The following is a 20,812-nucleotide window of genomic DNA, read 5'->3' on the forward strand; positions in this document are numbered from 1 at the left end:
CTTTCCATAAAGAGCGTTCAATTTCCCGGGAATCTCGAAAATAAATATTTTCCGTTTCCCGGGAAATTTGCGAAAAATTTACAATTTGAAATTTCAAATTTCCCGGGAATTTCCGGGGTTTCTCGGGAAATTTAGATGAAAATTTATCGTTTCCCGGGAATTCGGTAACCCCGGGAAATTGGACACTCTGTTTCCATATTTTTTGTGTTTTTTTTTGTATTTGCCTCAAACTTTGATTAAAAAAAAAAACATTTTGCTTCAATGGTTTGCGCACGTTTAAAGTTTCCATTCAAATTTGACAGCTGTCCAAATATGCTAGCATCTGTCTCTTGAGAACCGAAATTCAGAAGAGGCAAAGTTATATGAAGACTATTTAGGGGAACTATACCCTTTTCCAGCATATTTCTATTATCGGCCTATCAGCACTTTGATCATGAATTACAGCTTTCATAAAGTGTTTTTGACTGATCCAAAGTAATAAATAGCTCAAATAAAAGTGAGAAAGCAACTTTTCATTGTTGATACATCTGAAAATATTGATTTAATAGCGGAAAACGGCAAAAGTGATGAGAATTGGTCGAACGGCTTAGTGCATCTCCAGCGTGGGTAGCAAACATCGAAGCAAATCAATTTTTCAAAAAGATCGGAAAATTTCACAAACGTTTCATGTATTAATATTGAAAATCGGACCATTAGTTGCTGAGATATCGTCATTGGAAAATGGTGGGTTGTTTTGGTGAGATTTAGAAAACTTCAATTTTCGTGTTTCTTTTTCTTAAAGCGGCTCTATCTCAGCAACCCGAGGTCCAATCTTCAATGCCTCTTAGATAATTTTATAGCAAATTTTCTGAACTTTTCAAACAAAATATTTTTAGAAATGGTCACTTATGGTCACTATTTTTAAAAATTGAAAAACTGCAAATATTGCGCTAAAATCAAACTTTCGGTGGCTATATCTTGAAAAAGGAGCCCTTTATCAAAAAATCTTTAAAGTACTTTTCGATTGCAAATTCAATTTTGCATTAAAAAATAATGTCAAATTTGTTTTTGCATGAAACTTTGGTTTTTTTTTTCAAAAATCACTATTTTTTCAAAAATTCATAACTCGGAGGCAGATTTTTTGACCATGTTTCTTTATGGCTCAAAAGTTGCGGATTTTTGTCCCCTAAAACATATCAAAAAATCTCGAAAATCAAAAAATACGTATTTTGGGAAATTGAGTTTTAGTGAAAAAAGTTGATTAAAAAATCTGCAAAAAAATTCCGTGTACCTTTTTTTCTCAAAAGTCCTCAACAATACCTACAACTTTGCCGAAGACACCAAATTGATCAGAAAATTCACTCAAAAGTTACAGCTGTTTGAATATTTACATACCATTTTTGTATGGACAGCAGCCAAAATTGTATGGAGATTTGTATGGGTGAACCAATGACGCAAAATAGCTTATTTGGTCATAGGGAAGGCCCCCACTAAGTTTGAGCCAAATAAAAAAATACAAATAAAATCCATTTCCGGTTTTGGTAGAGAATTGCTCTACTGCGGCAAATGGAATGATGCACGGAAAAAAAATTAAATTGTTTTTTATGTATAAAAAAAATAAAAAATTAAAAAAATACAAAATTAAAAAGAAATAAAAAAAATACAAAATTAAAAAGAAATAAAAAAATACAAAATTAAAAAAAAAATAAATTAAAATTAAAAAAATAAAATTAAAAGAAAATTAAAAAAGGAAAAAAAATAAATTGAAAAAAAAACAAAAATTAAAAAAAATAAAAATTAAAAAGATCAAAAAAAATTGTGGTTTGGTTGAGCGTTTTAGCAGAATGCATTACTGTGAATACAAAGAGACGAGTTGTTCCTTTTAATTCCGCTATATATTTTAAAATATCTTGACAGATACGTATTTCGTCTACTACTTGCAGACTTCATCAGTGTTCTGTTCTCGACTGAAGGTTCATCGCTGGTGTATCCATATTTGTAGTTACTGTAGGTACTACCTCCTCGTTCTTCTTTTGTGCCTGTATAGGTAACAGCTTAAACAGCCACGTTGAGCCGTTACCTGAACCCTTGTTGAGTAAACGTTTGTTGCCTGCCTTGAAGATTTCCAAACTTTCAGCGACAGCCAGCTTCGATGGGTTAGTGATGTGTCTTAAGATGACCGCGTCGCTAGCTGTGATGTTATGTTTTTCCTCGATGATGTGTTCGGTTACTGCTGACTTGAAATGGGGGACAAATCCTTTCCGTTTTTCCTCCATGGCAAAAAAAATTAAAAACATTTAGAAAAAATAAAAAAAAAATCAAAAAAAAAGATTAAGGATAAAAAAAATAAAAAGAAATGATTTTTTTTTTAATTCATTTTTTTTTAATTTAAAAACAACAACAAATTCAAAAAAAAATAAAATTTAAAAAAAAATTCAAAAGAATTAAAAAATATAAAAAGGGAAGAAAAAAAATCAAAGATTGAAAAAATTTGAAAAAATCAAAAAAAAATAAGCTATTGAAATTTAAAAAAAAAAAAAAAAACAGCATAAATTTAGCTAATTAAACGCATTTTTGATTTTTTGTATTTTTGAATTCTGAATTTTGAAATTTTGCATTTTGAAATTTTGAAATTGTGAATTTTGAATCATACACAATAGCAGACATACAAAAATCTCCGAAACACGCATTCAAAACTTTGCCCCCGGCTTGCCGGTACTTGTCGGGTATCAGAAAATGAGTACCCGACAGGTACCGACACATATTTTTCTTCTACAGATGAACTAGAGATCAAATGTGGTACCTGCTTTGCTACGCGCGGTGGGAGACTCGGGGGCAAACTCGAGAGCAAATTTGCTGGGAATCAAATCAGGGTAGCAAATAGTTCAACTTTCGACATTTTCGAAAAATGAAATTCTTTGAAATTTCAATAGGATTAAAAAGTTTAATAAACTTTTAGCATTTCTAGGCATGAATCAACACATAATTATTGATTTTGAAGGTAAAAAAACGAAGTTGACTTTATAGCTGTCGGCCACCAATGCTAGTACCAACCACTAGTGTCTTCCTTTTATCTTCAAGGACTTCGCCGCCCTGGGCTCCTAAGTGTATGAAAGTATGGCACGGAGCGACGGCGCCGAATACCTATATTTACACAAAGAATTTTAGAGCGCCCGCCGCGGGATTCGAACCGGCGACCTCTGGATTGTGAGTCCAGTGCGCGGTCCGATTGATCCACACGGGCGGGATTTTGAAGGTAAACGAGAGCAAAAAATGATAAAAACCCATTATTTCCCCCCGCGGTGGGCTTGTTTCGGTGGCAAATTTGCTACCCTAGCGGTGGGGATGACTGAGTTTTTTCAAGATGGCAATTTTTTTTTTATTTCTTTAAATTTGTTTATTTTTTTGAATTTTTGATTTTTTGATTGTTGTTGTTTTTTGTGTTTTTATTTTTATTATTTTTTTTTTTAATCAAAAAAAATATTATTTTTTTTACATTTTTTAAGTTCTAGTTCATCTGTAGAAGAAAAATATGTGTCGGTACCTGTCGGGTACTCATTTTCTGATACCCGACAAGTACCGGCAAGCCGGGGGCAAAGTTTTGAATGCGTGTTTCGGAGATTTTTGTATGTCTGCTCTTGTGTATGATTCAAAAATTCAGAAATTCAAAAATTCAAAAAAATAAAAATTCTAAAATTCCGAAATTCACAAAATTACACAAAAATTCAAAAATTAAAAAAAATAAAAATTTAAGAATTTAAAAATTCAAAAAGTAAAAAAAAATAAAATTCAAAAATACAAATGCGTTTAAATAGTCTTATTTTTTTTTTTAATTTAAATAGCATTTTTTTCAGTATTTTTTTTATTTTTTTTAAATTATTTTAATTAATTTTATTTATTTTTTAATTTTTGTAATTTTTCCAATTTTTTTCGATTTCTTTCGATTTGTTTGTTTTTTTTTTTAATTTTCATTTTTTTTGTTTTTTATTTTTTTTTTTTTTTAATTTAAAAATAGATAGGTACCGCGGTGAGGTTGACGTCGGGTGCAAATTTGATTTGCTTCGATGTTTGCTACCCGCGCTGGAGATGCTTTAAGTGCGTTTTTTTTTAAGATCAGAATCACAGTGAGATTTTGAAACAAAAATTTTCCTGTTAGTTTTTCTTTTATCCGCTGTATCTCAGAAATTAGTGGCCTAATCTTCAATGTTTCTTAGGCCAAATTTTCGGAACTAACCAAACTTTAAGTGACCAGCGTGGTTATTATTGCACTCGATCGTAATATTTAGCTTGACTTGGTTGACCGTACTCTAGCCGAGCATAAAGCTCGCAAGGACTAGGCTGGCGCCGATAAGGGAAGTAAATGCGGTAGGAATGCATCAAATGACACCACCATTCATTTGTCCTTTTGGTCGACTCCTCACGATCAACGGGGGAATTGCGGGAGGGATGTGATGATTGGATACCCTATAGAGATGCCTAAGAACTTGATCGACCTCCAAGATATCAGGAGTTGGAAAGGGAAAGGGTTTGATGGGATTCTTCACCGACGAATGAAGTAGTGGGCGTTGGTTGGTATATTATATTAGGAAATTTCAAATGCAAGGACGAAATCAGAACGGGCTCACCAAATTAGGAATCAGGTACTGGTCCATTTCAGCTTTCAAAAAATTTTGAAACATGAACTTCCACCAATTGCACCGTGTCGTAATCGTACTCTCGACAGTGCAATAAACACCGAGAATGTTACGAAAGCTTCCGATGTCTCATTAGCTAATCGCACACTTGGTTTTGCTCCGCCAAGCGTGTAGCATAATCTTCCAAAGTTCGTTTTTCTTTTACTAAACCGTACGCCGCCTTGAAGTCGATGAACAAATGGTGTGTTTGTAGGTTGTACTCCCGGAACATGTCGAGCTGAGATAGTTGGACACCACAGGAGAAGGCGTGACATCAATAAGCACTTATCTACGCTACCTGAAAAGGGACATTTCGGATGAAAAAAGCCAACTTCCCTCTCTCTACTGTTGATTACACATGCTGATTTATTCAAATGTTTTTTTTAATGCGTTTTAAAGATAAGATTATTTAGTCAATAATATGTTCTCGCACACTTTAGGCTTATTTTCTGCAGTTTTTTTTCCCAAATTCCCAATTGTTTTCTTTTCTTCTAAGTAGCAATTATTTCAACGTGTTATATCAGTAGAATAAATGTGTGTTTTGTTTCATTTAGTAAATTGGTTTTCTTCAAACCCCTCCCAGCAGTTGCAGCAGTTCCGTTGAATTTAACAGCATTTAAAAAAAAATCACTGAACATGTGAATAAAAAGTAATCTTACGGTAGACAGGGTTCTTACAATTTCTATTATATAAGTGTGCTTTTCGGCACACCAAAAAAAGTTATTCAAGTTTTGTAAAAAAATAATAATATTGGTATGTAGGGGAACAGCATCTAATTCCAGCGTGCCTCTAATGTTGGCAGGTCAGAACTTTGACTTACAATTAAAGCTAATTCAAAGCGTTTTCAACTGAACTCGAGTGATAAATAGCTCAATAAGAAGTGAGCAAGCAAGTTTCTATCAAAAGTGTTGCAAAATTAGTTGTTTAAATATTGAAAATCAGCAAATTGGATGGAGTTAGGAGCGAGTGCTTAACCTGCCAAACATACGAGAATTTGCCCTACTAGAAGAAAGAATCATTGAAGAAAAAAAAACTTGTGTTTCATGTTTGATTTACCGTCAGTTGGACTTGTTTTTTAACGATGGTGCTTCACATCCGTCCAGCCGTCCTCATCCGGGCCGGCGGCGGCACGGGCTGCAATACAAAAGATCAACAATCAGACATCTCCCCCAATAAGACAAGACTTCACAATCAACCCACCTTCCTTGGGCCGTTCCTCGCCACCACGGCGTTCCTCCCTTGGCTTGGCCGGCTCCGCCTGGCGAGCGTTTCTCCAGTTGCCACCGGATTCGCCTCCCGCAGCACCACCCCGACGATCCTCCTGCGGAGCCCGACGCCACACGTCTCCACCGCGTTCGCCTCCTCCTTCGCGCCTCGGACCACGATCATCCCGACGATCGTCGCGGCGATCTCCGCCACGGCCGCCAAAGTCACGCCGATCCGGTGCGCCTCCCTCGCGGCGATCACCCCGGTCGTCGCGACGCATTCCCGGACGGTCGCCATCGCTGAAAGGGTTTTTAATCAAATGTAAGGATTTGTGATTTTTTGAAGAAGAGTTTAGCAACTCACCGCATCGGTGGCCGATCGCCGCGTCGCATCGGTCCACGATCGTCGCGATCACCATCGCCGCGTCGCATCGGGCCACGATCGCCGGCTCCAACGCGCGGACGCGGCCCGTCGTCCTTGTCGTCATCGGCACCGCCGCCGCCCCGACGCCATTTGCTTTCGCCGGCCGCTGCCGCCGGCGGTTCGCGATCATCGCCGCGTGGTGGCCGATCAGCTCCTGGCGCTCCACGACCCTCCCGGAAGCGGCCCGAAGGTTGCCACACTCCGTCCTTCTTGGGGGCGGGAGCGGCAGCGGAAGAAGCGCCCGCCGATTCCGGAGCCGGTTCGCGTGCCTCGCGAGCGTTTCTCCAGTCGGATTCGGGTTTGGCGGTGGACTCGGCGGGGGCTGCGGTATCACCGCGACCTCTCCAAGCGCCACCTCCACCGCCGCCACCACCGCGTTCTTCCTTTTCACCCCGCGGGGCACGCTCCTTGAGGCGTTCCTTCTCTTCGGCGAGCTTGCGCTCGATTTCCTCCTCCTTGGCGCGTTGCTTCTCCATGATGACGCGCTGCTTCTCGTTCTCGATACGTCGCTCTTCGGCGCGTCGCTCCCGCTCGATGCGTTCCTCCTCTTCACGCTGCTTGCGCAGTTCCTCCTCGATGCGGCGACGTTCCTCTTCCTTTTCGCGCAGCCACTTTTGGCGCCGTTCCTCGCGACGCTGGATGACGCGTTCGGCCAACCGGCGGCGACGTTCCTCCTCCAGGGCGGCGTTGAACACCTTGAGCTTCTCGGCGAACGCGTTCGAGCGTTCTCCCTTGAGCTTCTGCCAGAACACGTCCCGGTCGGCCTGCATGCGACGGAGCCGTTCCTGCACCTGTTCGGCGTTCTTGCGCTCGGCGATGGCCGCTTCGATGCGGGACGCTTCCTGCTTCTCCCAGAACTCCTTGTCCTGGACCAGTTTGTCCTCGAGGTACTTCTCGATCAGCGGGATCTCCTCGAGGCGCTTGGCACGCTCAAAGTAGTCGATCTTCTTCTCCTGCGACTTGAGATTGTTGTCGTGGGCCTTGCGTTCCTTTTGGCGCTCTTCAGCCTCCTTGGCGGCGATCTCCTCGGCGTTCATCTTCTTGATGTCCTCCTCGTCGATCTTCTTGAGCAGCTTCTGTCCGCTTGCAGACTGCTTGATCTGGTCGATCTTGTCCTTCATGTTGCGTTCCTTGATCATCTGGATTTCGTTTTCGTGGCGTTTGCGTTCGCGTTCTTCGTTCTCCTGCTCCAGCCGGCGCATTTCGGCGAGCTTCTGCTGACGGGCAGCTTCCTCCAGTTGGCGCTGTTCCAGCTCTTCGCGCTCCAGGTTGACCCGCTCGATGTACTCCTTGCGGTCTTCGATCTTCTTCTGGCGCTGCAGAATGCGCTGGTGGTCCTTGACCATGTTCTCCTCGTAGTTCTTGACCATCTGGTTGCGCAGACGTTCGCGGTCGGCCTTCTTGCGGTTCGGGTTGATCGTGGCGATGGCGCGGTGCAGCACAACCGACATGTTGACCAGCTGCGAACGGACCTGCTCCGAGGGCATCGACTGCAGCGTCGGCCCGTCCGGGTGATCCTCGCGCTGACTCTCGCTCAGGTCGGTGCCAAAGTGGACCGAGTGGTTGCGATGATCGATCGTAATTTGCATGTCGTTGTGGCGGACACAGTCGACGAGGATGCGCTCCAGGTAGAAGCTGTTGGCGAACTTGGCCAGCGACAGGAAGCGCGAGAACTCGATCGATTGGTAGACCTGGGACACTTGGCGAACGAGGCGCACCAACGTGACGTCCTGCAGGGCCTGCGTGTACTGAGTATACGGACTGTTCTCATCGGCGGTGATCTCCTCGATGACGCCCTGGACGCGAGAGCACAGGTTTAACGGGTCGAACTCAACCTCGAGCCATTTGTACAGGTTCTGGAACTGAGGAGCGGCCAGCTGCAGCACGTTCAGACGGAGGACCTCCTTCAGCAGGGACACACGAGACGGCGGCTGCTGCAGACCGAGCAGGACGGCCAACTTTTGGGCCTTCTCCAGCGGACTCTTGTCCGTCTCGATGAACCGATCAAACTCCGGATGGGCCGACGGAAGCGGAATCGCCAGAGTGGCAATCAACACGTGCGACGTCATGCGTTGGATTTCCTCCTGGGTGACGTTCTTCTTCATGTCACGGGACAGCTGGAACAGCTTGAGCAGAGCCGCGGCGTGGAACAGCTGATTGCCGGCCTTCCAGAAGACCATAGCCAACTTCTGGTAATACAACGCCATCGTCTTGGGCATCGGCGTCTTCTTCGACAGCGTCATCAACCCATGAATATCCTCGATGGCCTTGTAAGCCTCCAGCCACAGCTCCATCTGGATGGCGCAATCCAGCTGGTTTAGACGCGTGTCCAAGTTCAGCTGCTGCGTCTCCGGCTTCGAGATGCTCACGTTGGCCGTCTGCGAGCTCACCTTGCTGATGTCGTCCAAGTGCTTGCGCAGCTTCTCGCACAACTTGCGGAACTCCATCTTACGGTTGTACTTCAGACAGAACGCAAATGCCATCTTGGCAATGTCGTGGTACAAATTCTCGCAGTGCGAGTTGACCTTCAACAGCTCCAAACACTGCCCATAACTCTCCCACAAAAACTTGACCCACGGCAGCAAAATCGTCCGATCCGAACGATCCTGCGCGTCCTCACCGCACACGGCACTCATCAGAATCGACTCCGGCGTGGCCAAATTGTCCAAATCGTCAATGTCCAGAATCGCTTGCGAAGACTGCTGCTGGGCGGCCTCCGTCCGCTCCTCCGCCATCTTCAGATACCCGCGGATCACATTCTCCAGCGAGCCCACGTTCAACATCTGGAACATGTTCCGGTACTGGAACAGGCCCTCCTTCGCGATGTGCGACTTTTTCAGCTCCACGCACAGATCCAGATACTTGAACATGATTGGCTCGATCACGGCCTCCGACCAGGTGTACGTCCATTTCTTGATGCGAAACACCTCCTGGAGCGTGTCCAGGGCTCGGGCTGGCTTGCCAACCTCGATGAACTCTGGAAGAAAAAAATGTCGGTGATTAATATGAGAAAAGCCTTCCAACTCTGCTGGGTGAATTAGTAAACAAACTTTGAGGTTAGGTTCGCCCTTTTCACCAAATTTCACAACTCATTTCGAAAGTCGCTTTCTCCAACGAAATTTCACTCTGGACAATCAAAAAATACTGAAATCTTCCCCCAAATTAACAAATCGCTCAAAATATCCTCAAAAATTGCGACGTGGAAGCCGCTTACGAAAGCGACCATGTTGGAAAAAATCGCCCCTTCACCGAAAAAGGAACCCCACAACAAATCCATTCCCACTCAAGCACTCACCGTTGGCCCTTTTGAGGGCATTTTCCGGCCGCTGCATATACCGGGACATGGTGCCGTCCGCTGGTCACTGGTTGCGAGTAGTTCCGGACGCTTGTACGGGGCTTTTGGACCGCTTTTTGGTACGGGAACACGGATCGTTCACCACGCAGTCGGTCGCGGTTTGACGTGAAAGAAATTTGGCATTAAATTTTGACGTTTCGTTGAAAATGGCGTCCGAGGAACGATAAATAATAGTGAGGGGTGATTTGGCGAGAAAACGATAAGCTGATAGGGTACGTTCTAAAGGCACTATCTAGAGTTTTATTTTGAAAAGGTCCAATAAACCAAATTTCCAGTTTTTGCTTTTTGGGTGTTTTTTAATATCCCTGACTCAAGGCGGTTTCAAACACACCCAAAAAGCAAAAACTGGAAATTTGGTTTATTAGACCTTTAAAAAAAAAAAACTCCAGCTATGTAAATTTTGCCATATATTGCTAACAGATGAGCTCTACAGTTTTTTTTTTATTTTTCTAATAGATCTGATAGGGCACACATATGCAACACAATAGCTCATAAATACCTTTTAAAAAACAAACTCTACAGATGAATTATTGAAAAACAATAAATCTCGGGTTATTTTTCAATAGGTCCCAACCGCCATTACACATTTTGTAGGGTTTTCAATCTATTTACGTTCAATTTTCGAACCATTATATCAATTGGGTCCTAAAATGAAGCTTAGATTGCTGATATTATTGTTTACAGCGATAAAGCTTGTTTTTCTGAGTACAATGACCCTTTGTACGGCCACAAAGAGTTTAAAATGGATTTTTAAATCAATTTTGAAAAATTAACCTCGCGGTCCTTCTTGACAGAAAAGCTCCTACTTGACAGCTCGTTCCAAGGGGACCATAGTTGATCCATCGAAAAAATGTTGTCCTGTCAAAAATTTGTTAGAAAAAAAGTGATCAGAAATGGTTTTTAATCGTGTTTTTTATCGTTGTACATAAAAATTGACATAGGGCTTTAGTACCCAATTCCCGTACCTGGAGAATTCTGCAACTCATTCTGCAATTCTGCACAAAATCGGCAGCAAAGGGAGAAGCGAAAGTTGCAGCAAATACGTTTGACCGGGGCCAACATTTACTGCATCGTCCGACGGAAGGCGTGATCAGGCAAACCTCGTCTCGAAAAATGCCACCGCGGAATCGAACCCAAGCCGACTGGGTGAGAGGGAACCACGCTTAAGGGGCCCCCACCACGGTAAAAATATCTAGAAATGGTCATTGTATGGTATACTTACAAAAAAAATTATTTTCATTATCGAATTTTAGAATTTAAGAATTAAAGAATATAAAAATTCTTTAATTTTAGAATTTTAGAATTTCCGATTCTTTTTTGTATTTTAGAATTTTAAAATTTTAGAATTTTAGAATTTTAGAATTTTAGAATTTTAGAATTTTAGAATTTTAGAATTTTAGAATTTTAGAATTTTAGAATTGCAGAATTTTAGAATTTTAGAATTTTAGAATTTTAGAATTTTAGAATTTTAGAATTTTAGAATTTTAGAATTTTAGAATTTTAGAATTTTAGAATTTTAGAATTTTAGAATTTTAGAATTTTAGAATTTTAGAATTTTAGAATTTTAGAATTTTAGAATTTTAGAATTTTAGAATTTTAGAATTTTAGAATTTTAGAATTTTAGAATTTTAGAATTTTAGAATTTTAGAATTTTAGAATTTTAGAATTTTAGAATTTTAGAATTTTAGAATTTTAGAATTTTAGAATTTTAGAATTTTAGAATTTTAGAATTTTAGAATTTTAGAATTTTAGAATTTTAGAATTTTAGAATTTTAGAATTTTAGAATTTTAGAATTTTAGAATTTTAGAATTTTTAGAATTTTAGAATTTTAGAATTCGATGCCAACATTTCAAAAAGCATCATGTACAAACCATGCGTTTTGAGAAAAACGCATTTGAGTGTTGAGCATCCATTTTCAATTACCATTTTTATATAAAAGCAAAATAAGATGTTCTAATGATAACAAGCGATGAAAAACTTTGCTTTTGTTGATACTTGATCATCCATATTCAATAAAACATTATTTCCGTAATTTTATTTGAGAAAAACAAACATAACTTCTTTTGAAATCACCAACGTCGATATCACCCTGCTGTCACTGAGGGGGGCGCTTTGTTATGATTCGTTTTTCTTCGCCGAATGTACATAGCGCTTTTTTCATGTTGCTTTTTTCGTCACGAGGTTTATGTAGCCTTTTGTTTGACAGGTTGACAGGACTATATAAACAGGGACTGCTGATGGCAGAGATTATGTTTATGTTACTTTATTTAAAATCATGATTAAACAGACTTTACTGAAGTAACTTTTGCTCATTTTCGGTGGAGAGGTAGCTTATTAGGAGTACTTTCAGAATATGCAATAACCCAGAAAGTGTCAAAATGTACATGATGCTTTTTGAAATGTTACCGTCGAATTTTAGAATTTTAGAATTTTAGAATTTTAGAATTTTAGAATTTTAGAATTTTAGAATTTTAGAATTTTAGAATTTTAGAATTTTAGAATTTTAGAATTTTAGAATTTTAGAATTTAACATTTAAGATTTTAGCAGCTTAGTACAAACTTCGATTGTGTGTATGTAAGAAAACAATAATTTTATTTTTTTTTTGTCAAGAAATTAATGTTTTAAATGAATAAAATCTCCTAAATATCTCTGGCAGCCCTGACCAGGGTTACCAGGTCTGAACAGAAAAAAATCTGGCAAAAAATCTGGAAAAAATCTGGCAAGCCACTTTTCTCAAAGTAATAAGCAATTTTGTGTTCAAAAATAGTGTATTTTCACTTTTTATACATTATAGATTCACAAAATAAACAAAATGCATCAATAGATGAATCCAGTTTGAAATGGCCGATAGGTGGCCAATGGTGTTAGAAATGACAGCTTCCATGTATTTGAATATGGGAGCTCAGGAAAACTCAATTTAAACAATAAAATGATTATTTATGATAAAAGTATTGATTGATTAGGTGCACAAAATGTGTCTAGAATATTATTAAAATGAAAACTGCTCAAAAAATTTGCAATCGAGATAAGTACACCATTCGATTAAGCAGGAATTTTGGGCACCAAAAATATATAGTTTTCATGTGTTAAGTATTTTATTTTAAAAGATAATTAACAAAAAGTATGAAAATCGAGACATTTAGTATGGGAGCTGTCAAATCTTTCACCATCAAAAAGCAGCGTTGAGCTTTCGCTGGATTTGTCTATAAAACAATTTGAGGAAGAAATAGAAAATTATTTTTTTCAAATCGGAACTCCAAAAATCTGACAACCTGGCACCCCTGGCCCTGACCAAAAACGATAAAATGTAGTCCTGTCATTTCGGCACCGCTGTAAACAAACTACACAATAAAATGTCATAACTCGTAAACGTCTTTCATCAGCTCATCAGAAACAAACTTGTTTAGTCATTTTTCCCTCTAAACTCCACGAATCAAGAAGTTTCCAGGACAATTTAGAAGTTTTGCCAACATTCCGCGCGTTAAATAGTGCCCCGCTGACGAAATAGTTGCCATTTGTACCACGAAAGCTGCTGCTGCTGGAGGACGAAGAAACCGCGTACGAACCAGGAAGTGTAAATTGAATTAAATTACGCGCAGATAATCGAAAACAAGGCTTTGAAAAATGGAGTTCCCTCATTTGGGCAAACACTGCTCGGAAAAGTACTGCCACAAGCTCGGTAAGTGGCGTGGGAAAATGGTCTGCCGTTTGCCGTTATCAAACTCTAATTTGAGCAATTTTTGTGATGGTCTTCTCTTTTCTTGTTTAGATTTCCTGCCGATGAAGTGCGATGCTTGTGGAGAAATTTTCTGGTAAGTCCAAGGTTGCTTTGCTGGAAATGAATGGGGGGAAGAGGTCACAGACAAGTAGATTTGTAGAATTTGATCAGATTTCTAGAGTACTTTTTCAAAAGGTCCTATGTGCAAAAACCTCAATCTGAGAAATTTGATGGTAAAGTTCTGGAGAACATTTTTAAATCCTATTTAAACACGGTTGGGTATTTTTCGATTCTGAAAACGCCCAAATGGGACTAGAGTGATGCTGTTCAAGTGTACCTCTCGGGATTATATGAAAGTCAACGTAACGCATAATTCTGAACTAATTTGTTTCATACAACCTGTGAGTGCACATAGGACATGTTTACAGAACAAATTTTGCACATTGGACTGAGCCCTTTGGACTAAATTTATGTGGCATAGTACATAGAACTTTATGAAAAAATAATTAAATCCCGATTAAAAAAACACTACATTTTTGCGACGATAAGGTATGTCCTACTCTCACGCAACGTGTAGATCAGCTGACGAAGAGCATGAAATATTTCATTCGTACCAGCGCGTGAGAGGAGAGAGAAACCGTTATCAACCAATCAGCCTTCTGACAGATGGGTGGCGGGTAGGATTATTTACCATGTCAAATTAACCAATGCGCCAACGTAAACATATTATTGTTTACATTGGCGCATACGTTAATTTGACATGGTAAATAATCCTATCCGCCTATCGAGAAATTAAAAGTGAGAGTGTGTGCAACATGGAGTTAAACATTCTGTGCAGTTACTGTGAAGGTTTCCATGGCACTTCGAAAAGTTTAACTCCATGTTGCACGCACACACTCTCACTTTTAATTTCTCGATATTGCTATTTTTTAAGTCTTTCGTTTCTTAAACCTTTTTGCGCAAGTAGTGTGAACATGTTAGTGTTCCGATAGAGTTCAGTTAAGATGCTACCAGCACACGGATGGACGCAACCAAACAGCACAGCAAAGGCAACATCGACAAGAACAACATGCGCGAGCTGGACTGCACCCGTGACGCGATCCGGTTGGTGAACGAATACGTTGGTGAATCTGTGGTGTGGTGTGAATTTGGATCTGCTGAGTCCTTGGCTGAGTCTCTTCAGCAGATTAAAACAGAGTCTGCTCAGTTTCGCGAATATAAAATACAGTTGCAGAGGAGTAGGGAGTGGAACAACATGCGGATGTTACAGTTTTTGCGGAGGGTGGTGAGGAGAATTAAGGTACAGCGGTAGCACGTGCGGGTGTCGGCGTTTGTCTTGGGTATTGCGCAGGAATTCTGGCGGATTTCTCCCAGCTTTATCCTAGGTTTCTGACCATAGTTGAGTTTGGCTATACGGTTACACTGATGGATTCTGTTAAATTTTAGCTAGTTATTGCGGTCGACTTGCGCCAGATTTTGAACGTGTTAGAGTTTTAAGATCTTGGCAAGGTTCCGGCGTATTTCGGCGACACGTTTTCATATAATTTTTGTTTTGGCTTTTTTTTTTATTTTATTTAGAAACAAGCATGAAGCTTAATTACATGATCTTTTAGAATTACATCAAACCGAATTGGGACTTATTGCGATTACTGGGGTTTCCTGCGTGATGGTGCGACTGCGGTGAAAATGTTCCACCAACGTACGCTGGTCAGTTGCAGAAGGTTCCAAAACAGTTTGAAGGGTCCGGGACTTGTTGATTCCCATTTCGTTGCGACATACGGACCGAATAATCCAAACCAGCCGGCTTCTTGATGGCTTCTTTGTTCTTTGTTCGACGCGACTTGCACCTGAGGGGAATTTCACGCGGCTGATTGTATCAGAGCTTGGGCAATGCCTACGTAGTTCCGGCTTTGCCGCGTCAGGCTTATCCAGATCAGTTTCAGGTTGTACACGAGCCGGTAAAACCCTCGGAATGGTGGTGCCGCAGCAGGGTCGCCGCCCGGGGAAGGGGAACGCAAGGCCGCTGCAGATGCTTCTATGAAAGAGATTTTATGAAAGAACCATAACCAATCAACGAACAACCTGTTCACTCATTGATTCTCACATTCCACGCAATGTTAGTTCGTCTATCACCGTCGTTCGTCGTCCGTCAATGTTTGTCCTGCACTTCGACGGTCTTGAACTGCGTCTTGGGCCGTGACTTGCCGCCTTCTTAGCGTCTTCGACTGGCTAAGATATTCCGGCCAGTTCTTACTCGTGTTTCCTCCTTGTGTATGAGCTGGTACGGTGGCCACTTTGCTGCCAGGCTTCAGCTTCTAGCTGAGTTCTTCGAAGTCATTTACACTCTTGTGTGTCTTCAGATGATCATAGACGCTTGCCGTACTTGATCCCGGTCCCATCCGTCGATCTTCCGGTTGGCCACATCGATCTAGAGAACCTGGAGTTCTCTAATTAGCTTCAGGTTCTCTACGTCGTTCGGCTGCACCTCGTAACTTCTCGCGATGGCCACTCCTTCGTTCTGCGCTTCGTCCAGCTTCGTTGGATCGATGCAGAGGTCGTCCGGCTCATAAGAGATGCTCCGTTCGCTGTCGTTCCACTTGTACTTGAGCGGTTCCATTTCAGGGTTGATCATGGTTCGTTGAAGGGTGGTGGACGCATTTGTGGCATCTTAGCTTCGTTGTAGATGGCCAGCACTTTGCCCGTCACGTCTTGACCCTTGATGGCGCAGAGGGCGGTGAAGCTTGCGGAACCGCCGCCAGTTCGCGGGTCGTGAACCACGTTGAGAGGGGTATTGGGACGAGTCAGAGTGGTATAACCCTTTATGATTTCCGGGGCGGCCTGCTGCATTATGGCCTTATGGGGTTTCCGTCGGAAGGGCCATCCTCCCGCTGTTAACACCATGACCCGGATAGTTTTAGTGTTGTTCTTTTGACGGAGAAGGTAACGCCGGACGTGCCGGAGACTTATTGTTCAAGTCAAGTTCCTGAAAGAGAAGTTGTTGTTAAGAGCATCTAACTTTTAAATAAAGGAAAAACTTCGGATACCTTCGCTAAAATTGAACAGTTTCACACTTGGGACTGGGAACCAGGAGAGGCTGTTATGCGGCTTCTCTTCCCGCAAAAGTGGACACCACTGTACTGTGTATCCTCTCCGATCAGTGGTTGCCCAATCCGACGTCCCCAGTCGTCGTCGCCACTTATTCCAAGCTACAGTGGACTGTAGCAACCACCACCTGTCTCATTTTGTCGTGCCCACACATTTCTCTGCGATCGACGACGGAACATACGAACATACAACCGCCTGAATTAAAAACAATAACAAAAAATATCGTTTAGAAGCACCTATCAACCAAAACAAAAAACATATTTTATGCTGTTTCATAAGTTGTTTTGGTATGTGATGCTTCGAGTCGTATCCGCCCGGTTACGGGAGAGAGAGCTGATTGGTTAAATTTCGCTCCTCTCTTTTGCTGTGTCAGGCATTGAAACATTTCATACTCTCTTACAGCTGACGCCTACACGTTTAACGATAGTTGAACAAACATAATTATTGAAAAGCTATATGGATATAAAAAGACTATCATAATTTTCTAATTATTCAATAAAGTGCTGACATACGTCGTTATTGTATAAGCGTATTTGCATAATGATTGAAATATAATCAAAACTGTACATAGGTCGATTTGTGACTGTGCTATGCGCCACATTTGACTGGAATGCACATAAGACACTGAGAGGTAAAACGACGTATAATTATTTTGTTTGAAAACTCTAGAGAATGCTCATAGGTCATTTTGCACATCGCTCATTATTTTAAAAATTAAAGACTTAGAAGAAATCGGGTTTGAGTATATTATAGTTTCAGATACGCAGAACGCTATGCATTGAATAACTCAGTTTGTTTACTTTTGGCGCATAGGACCTTTTGAAAAAGTACTCTAGATTTCAACATCGTCGTAGTTTGACAAACTTTCAATTTTCACTTTTTATTCCAGCTCGGAGCACTTCAGCTATCAAACGCATTCCTGCCTGTCGGCCAGCCGCAAGGACGTCCAGGTGCCGGTCTGTCCGCTGTGTAGCGAACCGGTTCCCACGCCGCGGGACGTTTCACCGGACGTAACCGTGGGCGCACACATCGATCAGTTTTGCCGCTCGGAGAAGAAGAAAATTTACACCAACCGGTGCACGTTCCGGAATTGCAAGAAAAAGGAGCTGATTCCGGTGTCCTGCACGGTTTGCCGGGCAAACTTTTGTCTCAAACATCGCCACACGAGCGATCACGACTGCCCCGGAACAGCCGCAAACAGCAGTCGAACCCCGGCCATCGCACCCATCTTCAGCCAAACCGCCCAAGCCGCCCTGCAGCGACAGCAGCGTCAAGCATCCGTTCCGGTGCGTTCCGTCGCTGGTACCACCGTTGCGGCCATCCAGGGAACCATGTCGGAGGATGAGGCGCTGGCGAGGGCACTGGCGCTTTCAATGCAGGAAGAGGAAGAGGCCAGCGCGAGGGCGTCCCGGGGCAACGGAAATGCGTCCCGCAGCAGCATTCCAGTCGGAGGGAGCGGCGCAAGTTCGAACGCGGCCGGCGCCAAGGACAAGTGCAATCTGTCGTGATTGCCGCGTGAGTGCCAACTTGAATTGACAATCGGTGGAAGGAGGCTGGTTTTTTTCAAATGCCGGAATTAAGACGCTGGGCAGTCCAAAGTGGATCAGAATGGTTTTTAAGAAAACTCGTTATTATCTACGTCGTACAGTATATTTGTAAGCTCGCTTAAAACCAATGTAATCGCCCGAGATTTATCAGCTATTTAATAGATGTGTAGAAAAATACAGGTGTTTAACCTATTTTTAATCTTCGAAATTTCTAAGGAAAACTATCCTCAACAGGATATGGGCCATAATGACCCAAAATCAAAATTCCCATAATTAACTAAAACAAATATTTTTAGGAAATTCAGGGTTAGTTGTAAATGGGAAGAATAACGAACGTATACAAATTTGCAATCAACAAATTTTGTCAAGGTTTTGACCAGAATTCAATTAAAATCGCAATATTATTCATACCTAGAGTTTTTTTTAAAAGGTCCTAGAAGCTATTGTTTTTCATATGTTTATACGACCTATTCAAAAAATAAATAAAAAATAACAATTATTATAGATACGCTCTTTTCTAAAAACAGTTCAAAAGAAATATTTGTTTACAGCAGCACAAATTGATTGCACCGATATACTGTACAGGCAGTGTTGGATTTTATGATTGTTTCGAGCTTGTTATATTTACAGATTTGTGGAACAATGCACAGATTTGTACAGAGTTCGAAGCAAATGTTTCTGCATTTTATGTTTTGTTTTTTAATCATTTGAATTTTTGCATTTCATTAGTATTTTCGTTTTTGAGCCAAACATTTAAATATTTAATATATAAAACTTAAAAATTTTAAAGTTATAAAAATCCAAGATTTTTTTCATTTAAAAAGATTTAAATATTTTCTAACATTAAAAAAAAAATAATATTCGTAAACTTTGAAATTTCTTATTTCGCCATTTTAGTTTACAGAGAATGAGACAATTTTAGAGTAATTTTTGCCTTCCTCAACTTAATGAGGAAAGGCTATAAAATCACTCAAAAAATGAACATCAAAATACGAGCTCCTAGACCCACCTTCACGTATAAATACTTATTGACTCAGAATCAAAAACTGAACAAATGTCTGTGTGTGTGTTTGGATGTGGATTAGGATGTAACAAAACGGGTCAATTTTGCGGGCATTTCAGAGCAAGATCCTCTAGGTGTACTGAGCCCGAATTGCAAATATGAGCTTGATTGGTTGTGACGGGACCTGGCGCTTTGACTTTGTATTTTAAAAGGGATTTAACCAGTTTTGAGCCCCTTAACGATTTTTGAATTTTTCAAAAAACAACTTTGCCGAAGAGTTGGAAAAGATTCGTCCACTATTTAAAATCTGGAGTTTTTTTTTTAAAAAAGGTCCAATAAACCAAATTTTTGGTTTTTGCTTTTTGGGTGTTTTTTAACACCCCTGACTCAAGGCGGTTTCAAATACAGATTGTCAAGGCAAACAGATTGGCCAATGTTTCTGGAAACCAAACGTGCTGGACACCAACCGCCCTTTACGCCCAGCAAAACTGGCAGTGTTGCAAGCGCAAAACATACGTTGCCAGTGCCGATTTATTTTGCATCGGCCAATCTGTCTCCTTCGACAATCTGTAGTTTCAAAAACACCCAAAAAGCAAAAACTAAAAACTCTAGAAATGTTACAGAATTCATAACACCGCCACTGAAAACGTCAACTTTTTCTTCAGGCTCTTCTAAAACTATGAAGTTTAGTAAAGTACTTCTAGTACTAGTACCATTTTGAGGAAAGCCCGGAAGATCGTAAAAAGGGTGGTTTTTGTAAGAAAGCCCGTCATGTTATACATTTTTAGAAAGGTATTTTAAAGACCTTTCCTACGAGAAGAACTGATAACCCTATCAAAAGTTATTAGCACTTAGTGTTATTTATACCATTTTTGGAGGCCGGATCACAGACATTTTGATGAAAATGGTGTAGATAATTAAGAGACCTTTCAAATGAGCTTAAAACATCGAAGATCTGATAACCCTATCAAAAGTTATGAGCACTTAAGTGATATTTCCACACTTTCTGGAGATCGGATCACAGATATTTCAAATAAATTCTGTGGATATTTCGATCAATGCATTATTATTTTACCAAAAACAAAAAAAAATCAAAAAATCAAATTATTCGCTCTACAGCATTGTCTTGGCGTTCTCGATTGCGAGATTCCTACTCGAAACTAGGTGTCCGAATACTTGATTGTTGAGGCAATTGCAAACCTCTTTTTGCACCCAAGCTTCCATCCACCCCTGACGACCTTTGGATTGGTAGTCCAACTGCCTATACCAAAAACAAAGCTATGTTATTGTGATGAAGGCATTAATCACCCTACGGTGATAAATTACAAAAATAGAAAAAATATGATAAAATTAGAATTTTTAAAGCTTTAGATTTTTTTATTTTAAAATTTTTTAATGCCTCATTTTCTAATTCGAAATGTTTAAATTTCGTTATTTTTGTATTTTGCATTTTTTTTTAATTTTGAATTATTTAGAGATTTATGTTTTTAAAATTTCAAAACAAAATGTAAAAATACAAAATTTTCGGAGTTTCAGTTTTATTTTCAATTAATTTTTTTTATGAATTCGGATACATTGAAATTTTGTAATTATTAAATTTTGCTATTTTTTATATTTAAATTTTCGTGTTTTTTTATTTTTAGGTGTATAAATTTAGAATTTTTAATAATTTACATTATGGATTTGATTTGATTTTGATTTGTTGATTTGATGTGATAACCAACAGGGCCACAAGGATGACCTATGTAGCGGTTGCCTAGAATTACAGTGACTCAGACCTAAAGGGAGCATCTTCAAATTA

General features: G+C 40.4%; 3 protein-coding genes across 4 annotated transcripts; 1 reads left to right on the forward strand and 2 right to left on the reverse strand.

Annotated features, from left to right (window-relative positions):
* Positions 1-5,670: 5,670 nt before the first annotated feature.
* On the reverse strand, positions 5,671-9,761 carry LOC6033979 (eukaryotic translation initiation factor 3 subunit A). Its single transcript, XM_038250124.1, has 4 exons — positions 9,577-9,761; positions 6,222-9,258; positions 5,853-6,157; positions 5,671-5,786 (listed from the first exon to the last, which is right to left on the reverse strand). The coding sequence occupies exons 1-4, from the start codon at positions 9,623-9,625 to the stop codon at positions 5,728-5,730; spliced, it is 3,450 nt and encodes a 1,149-aa protein (XP_038106052.1). The 5' UTR covers positions 9,626-9,761; the 3' UTR covers positions 5,671-5,727.
* A 3,224-nt stretch (positions 9,762-12,985) lies between these two features.
* Positions 12,986-18,185, forward strand: LOC6033978 (AN1-type zinc finger protein 2A). The gene is made up of 3 exons (XM_038250132.1): positions 12,986-13,317; positions 13,408-13,450; positions 17,351-18,185. Exons 1-3 carry the CDS (start codon positions 13,263-13,265, stop codon positions 17,967-17,969), a joined length of 717 nt encoding a protein of 238 aa, XP_038106060.1. The 5' UTR covers positions 12,986-13,262; the 3' UTR covers positions 17,970-18,185.
* LOC119765913 (putative apoptosis-inducing factor 1, mitochondrial) lies at positions 15,626-16,530 on the reverse strand. Of its 2 annotated transcripts, none has more exons than XM_038250138.1 (2): positions 16,401-16,530; positions 15,626-16,339 (listed from the first exon to the last, which is right to left on the reverse strand). In XM_038250138.1, the coding sequence occupies exon 2, from the start codon at positions 16,255-16,257 to the stop codon at positions 15,985-15,987; it is 273 nt and encodes a 90-aa protein (XP_038106066.1). In that variant the 5' UTR covers positions 16,258-16,339; positions 16,401-16,530; the 3' UTR covers positions 15,626-15,984. Both variants share the same exon structure in this region, with proteins under 2 accessions (XP_038106066.1, XP_038106072.1).
* Positions 18,186-20,812: the final 2,627 nt, after the last annotated feature.

Source organism: Culex quinquefasciatus, chromosome 1 (assembly GCF_015732765.1).
Source record: "Culex quinquefasciatus strain JHB chromosome 1, VPISU_Cqui_1.0_pri_paternal, whole genome shotgun sequence".
Lineage (NCBI taxonomy): Eukaryota > Metazoa > Arthropoda > Insecta > Diptera > Culicidae > Culex > Culex quinquefasciatus.

What these genes read in the sequence shown, in the direction of transcription:
- LOC119765913 (XM_038250138.1), bottom strand. Translation starts at nt 16,257, where the DNA reads ATGGTGTTAACAGCGGGAGGATGGCCCTTCCGACGGAAACCCCATAAG.
- LOC6033978 (XM_038250132.1), top strand. Translation starts at nt 13,263, where the DNA reads ATGGAGTTCCCTCATTTGGGCAAACACTGCTCGGAAAAGTACTGCCAC. An exon ending in AAAGTACTGCCACAAGCTCG is followed by an intron (nt 13,318 to 13,407) that starts GTAAGTGGCGTG and finishes TTTCTTGTTTAG; the next exon opens with ATTTCCTGCCGATGAAGTGC. An exon ending in GCTTGTGGAGAAATTTTCTG is followed by an intron (nt 13,451 to 17,350) that starts GTAAGTCCAAGG and finishes TTTTTATTCCAG; the next exon opens with CTCGGAGCACTTCAGCTATC.
- LOC6033979 (XM_038250124.1), bottom strand. Translation starts at nt 9,625, where the DNA reads ATGTCCCGGTATATGCAGCGGCCGGAAAATGCCCTCAAAAGGGCCAAC. An exon ending in TGCCCTCAAAAGGGCCAACG is followed by an intron (nt 9,259 to 9,576) that starts GTGAGTGCTTGA and finishes TTTTTCTTCCAG; the next exon opens with AGTTCATCGAGGTTGGCAAG. An exon ending in GGCGATCGGCCACCGATGCG is followed by an intron (nt 6,158 to 6,221) that starts GTGAGTTGCTAA and finishes AAACCCTTTCAG; the next exon opens with CGATGGCGACCGTCCGGGAA.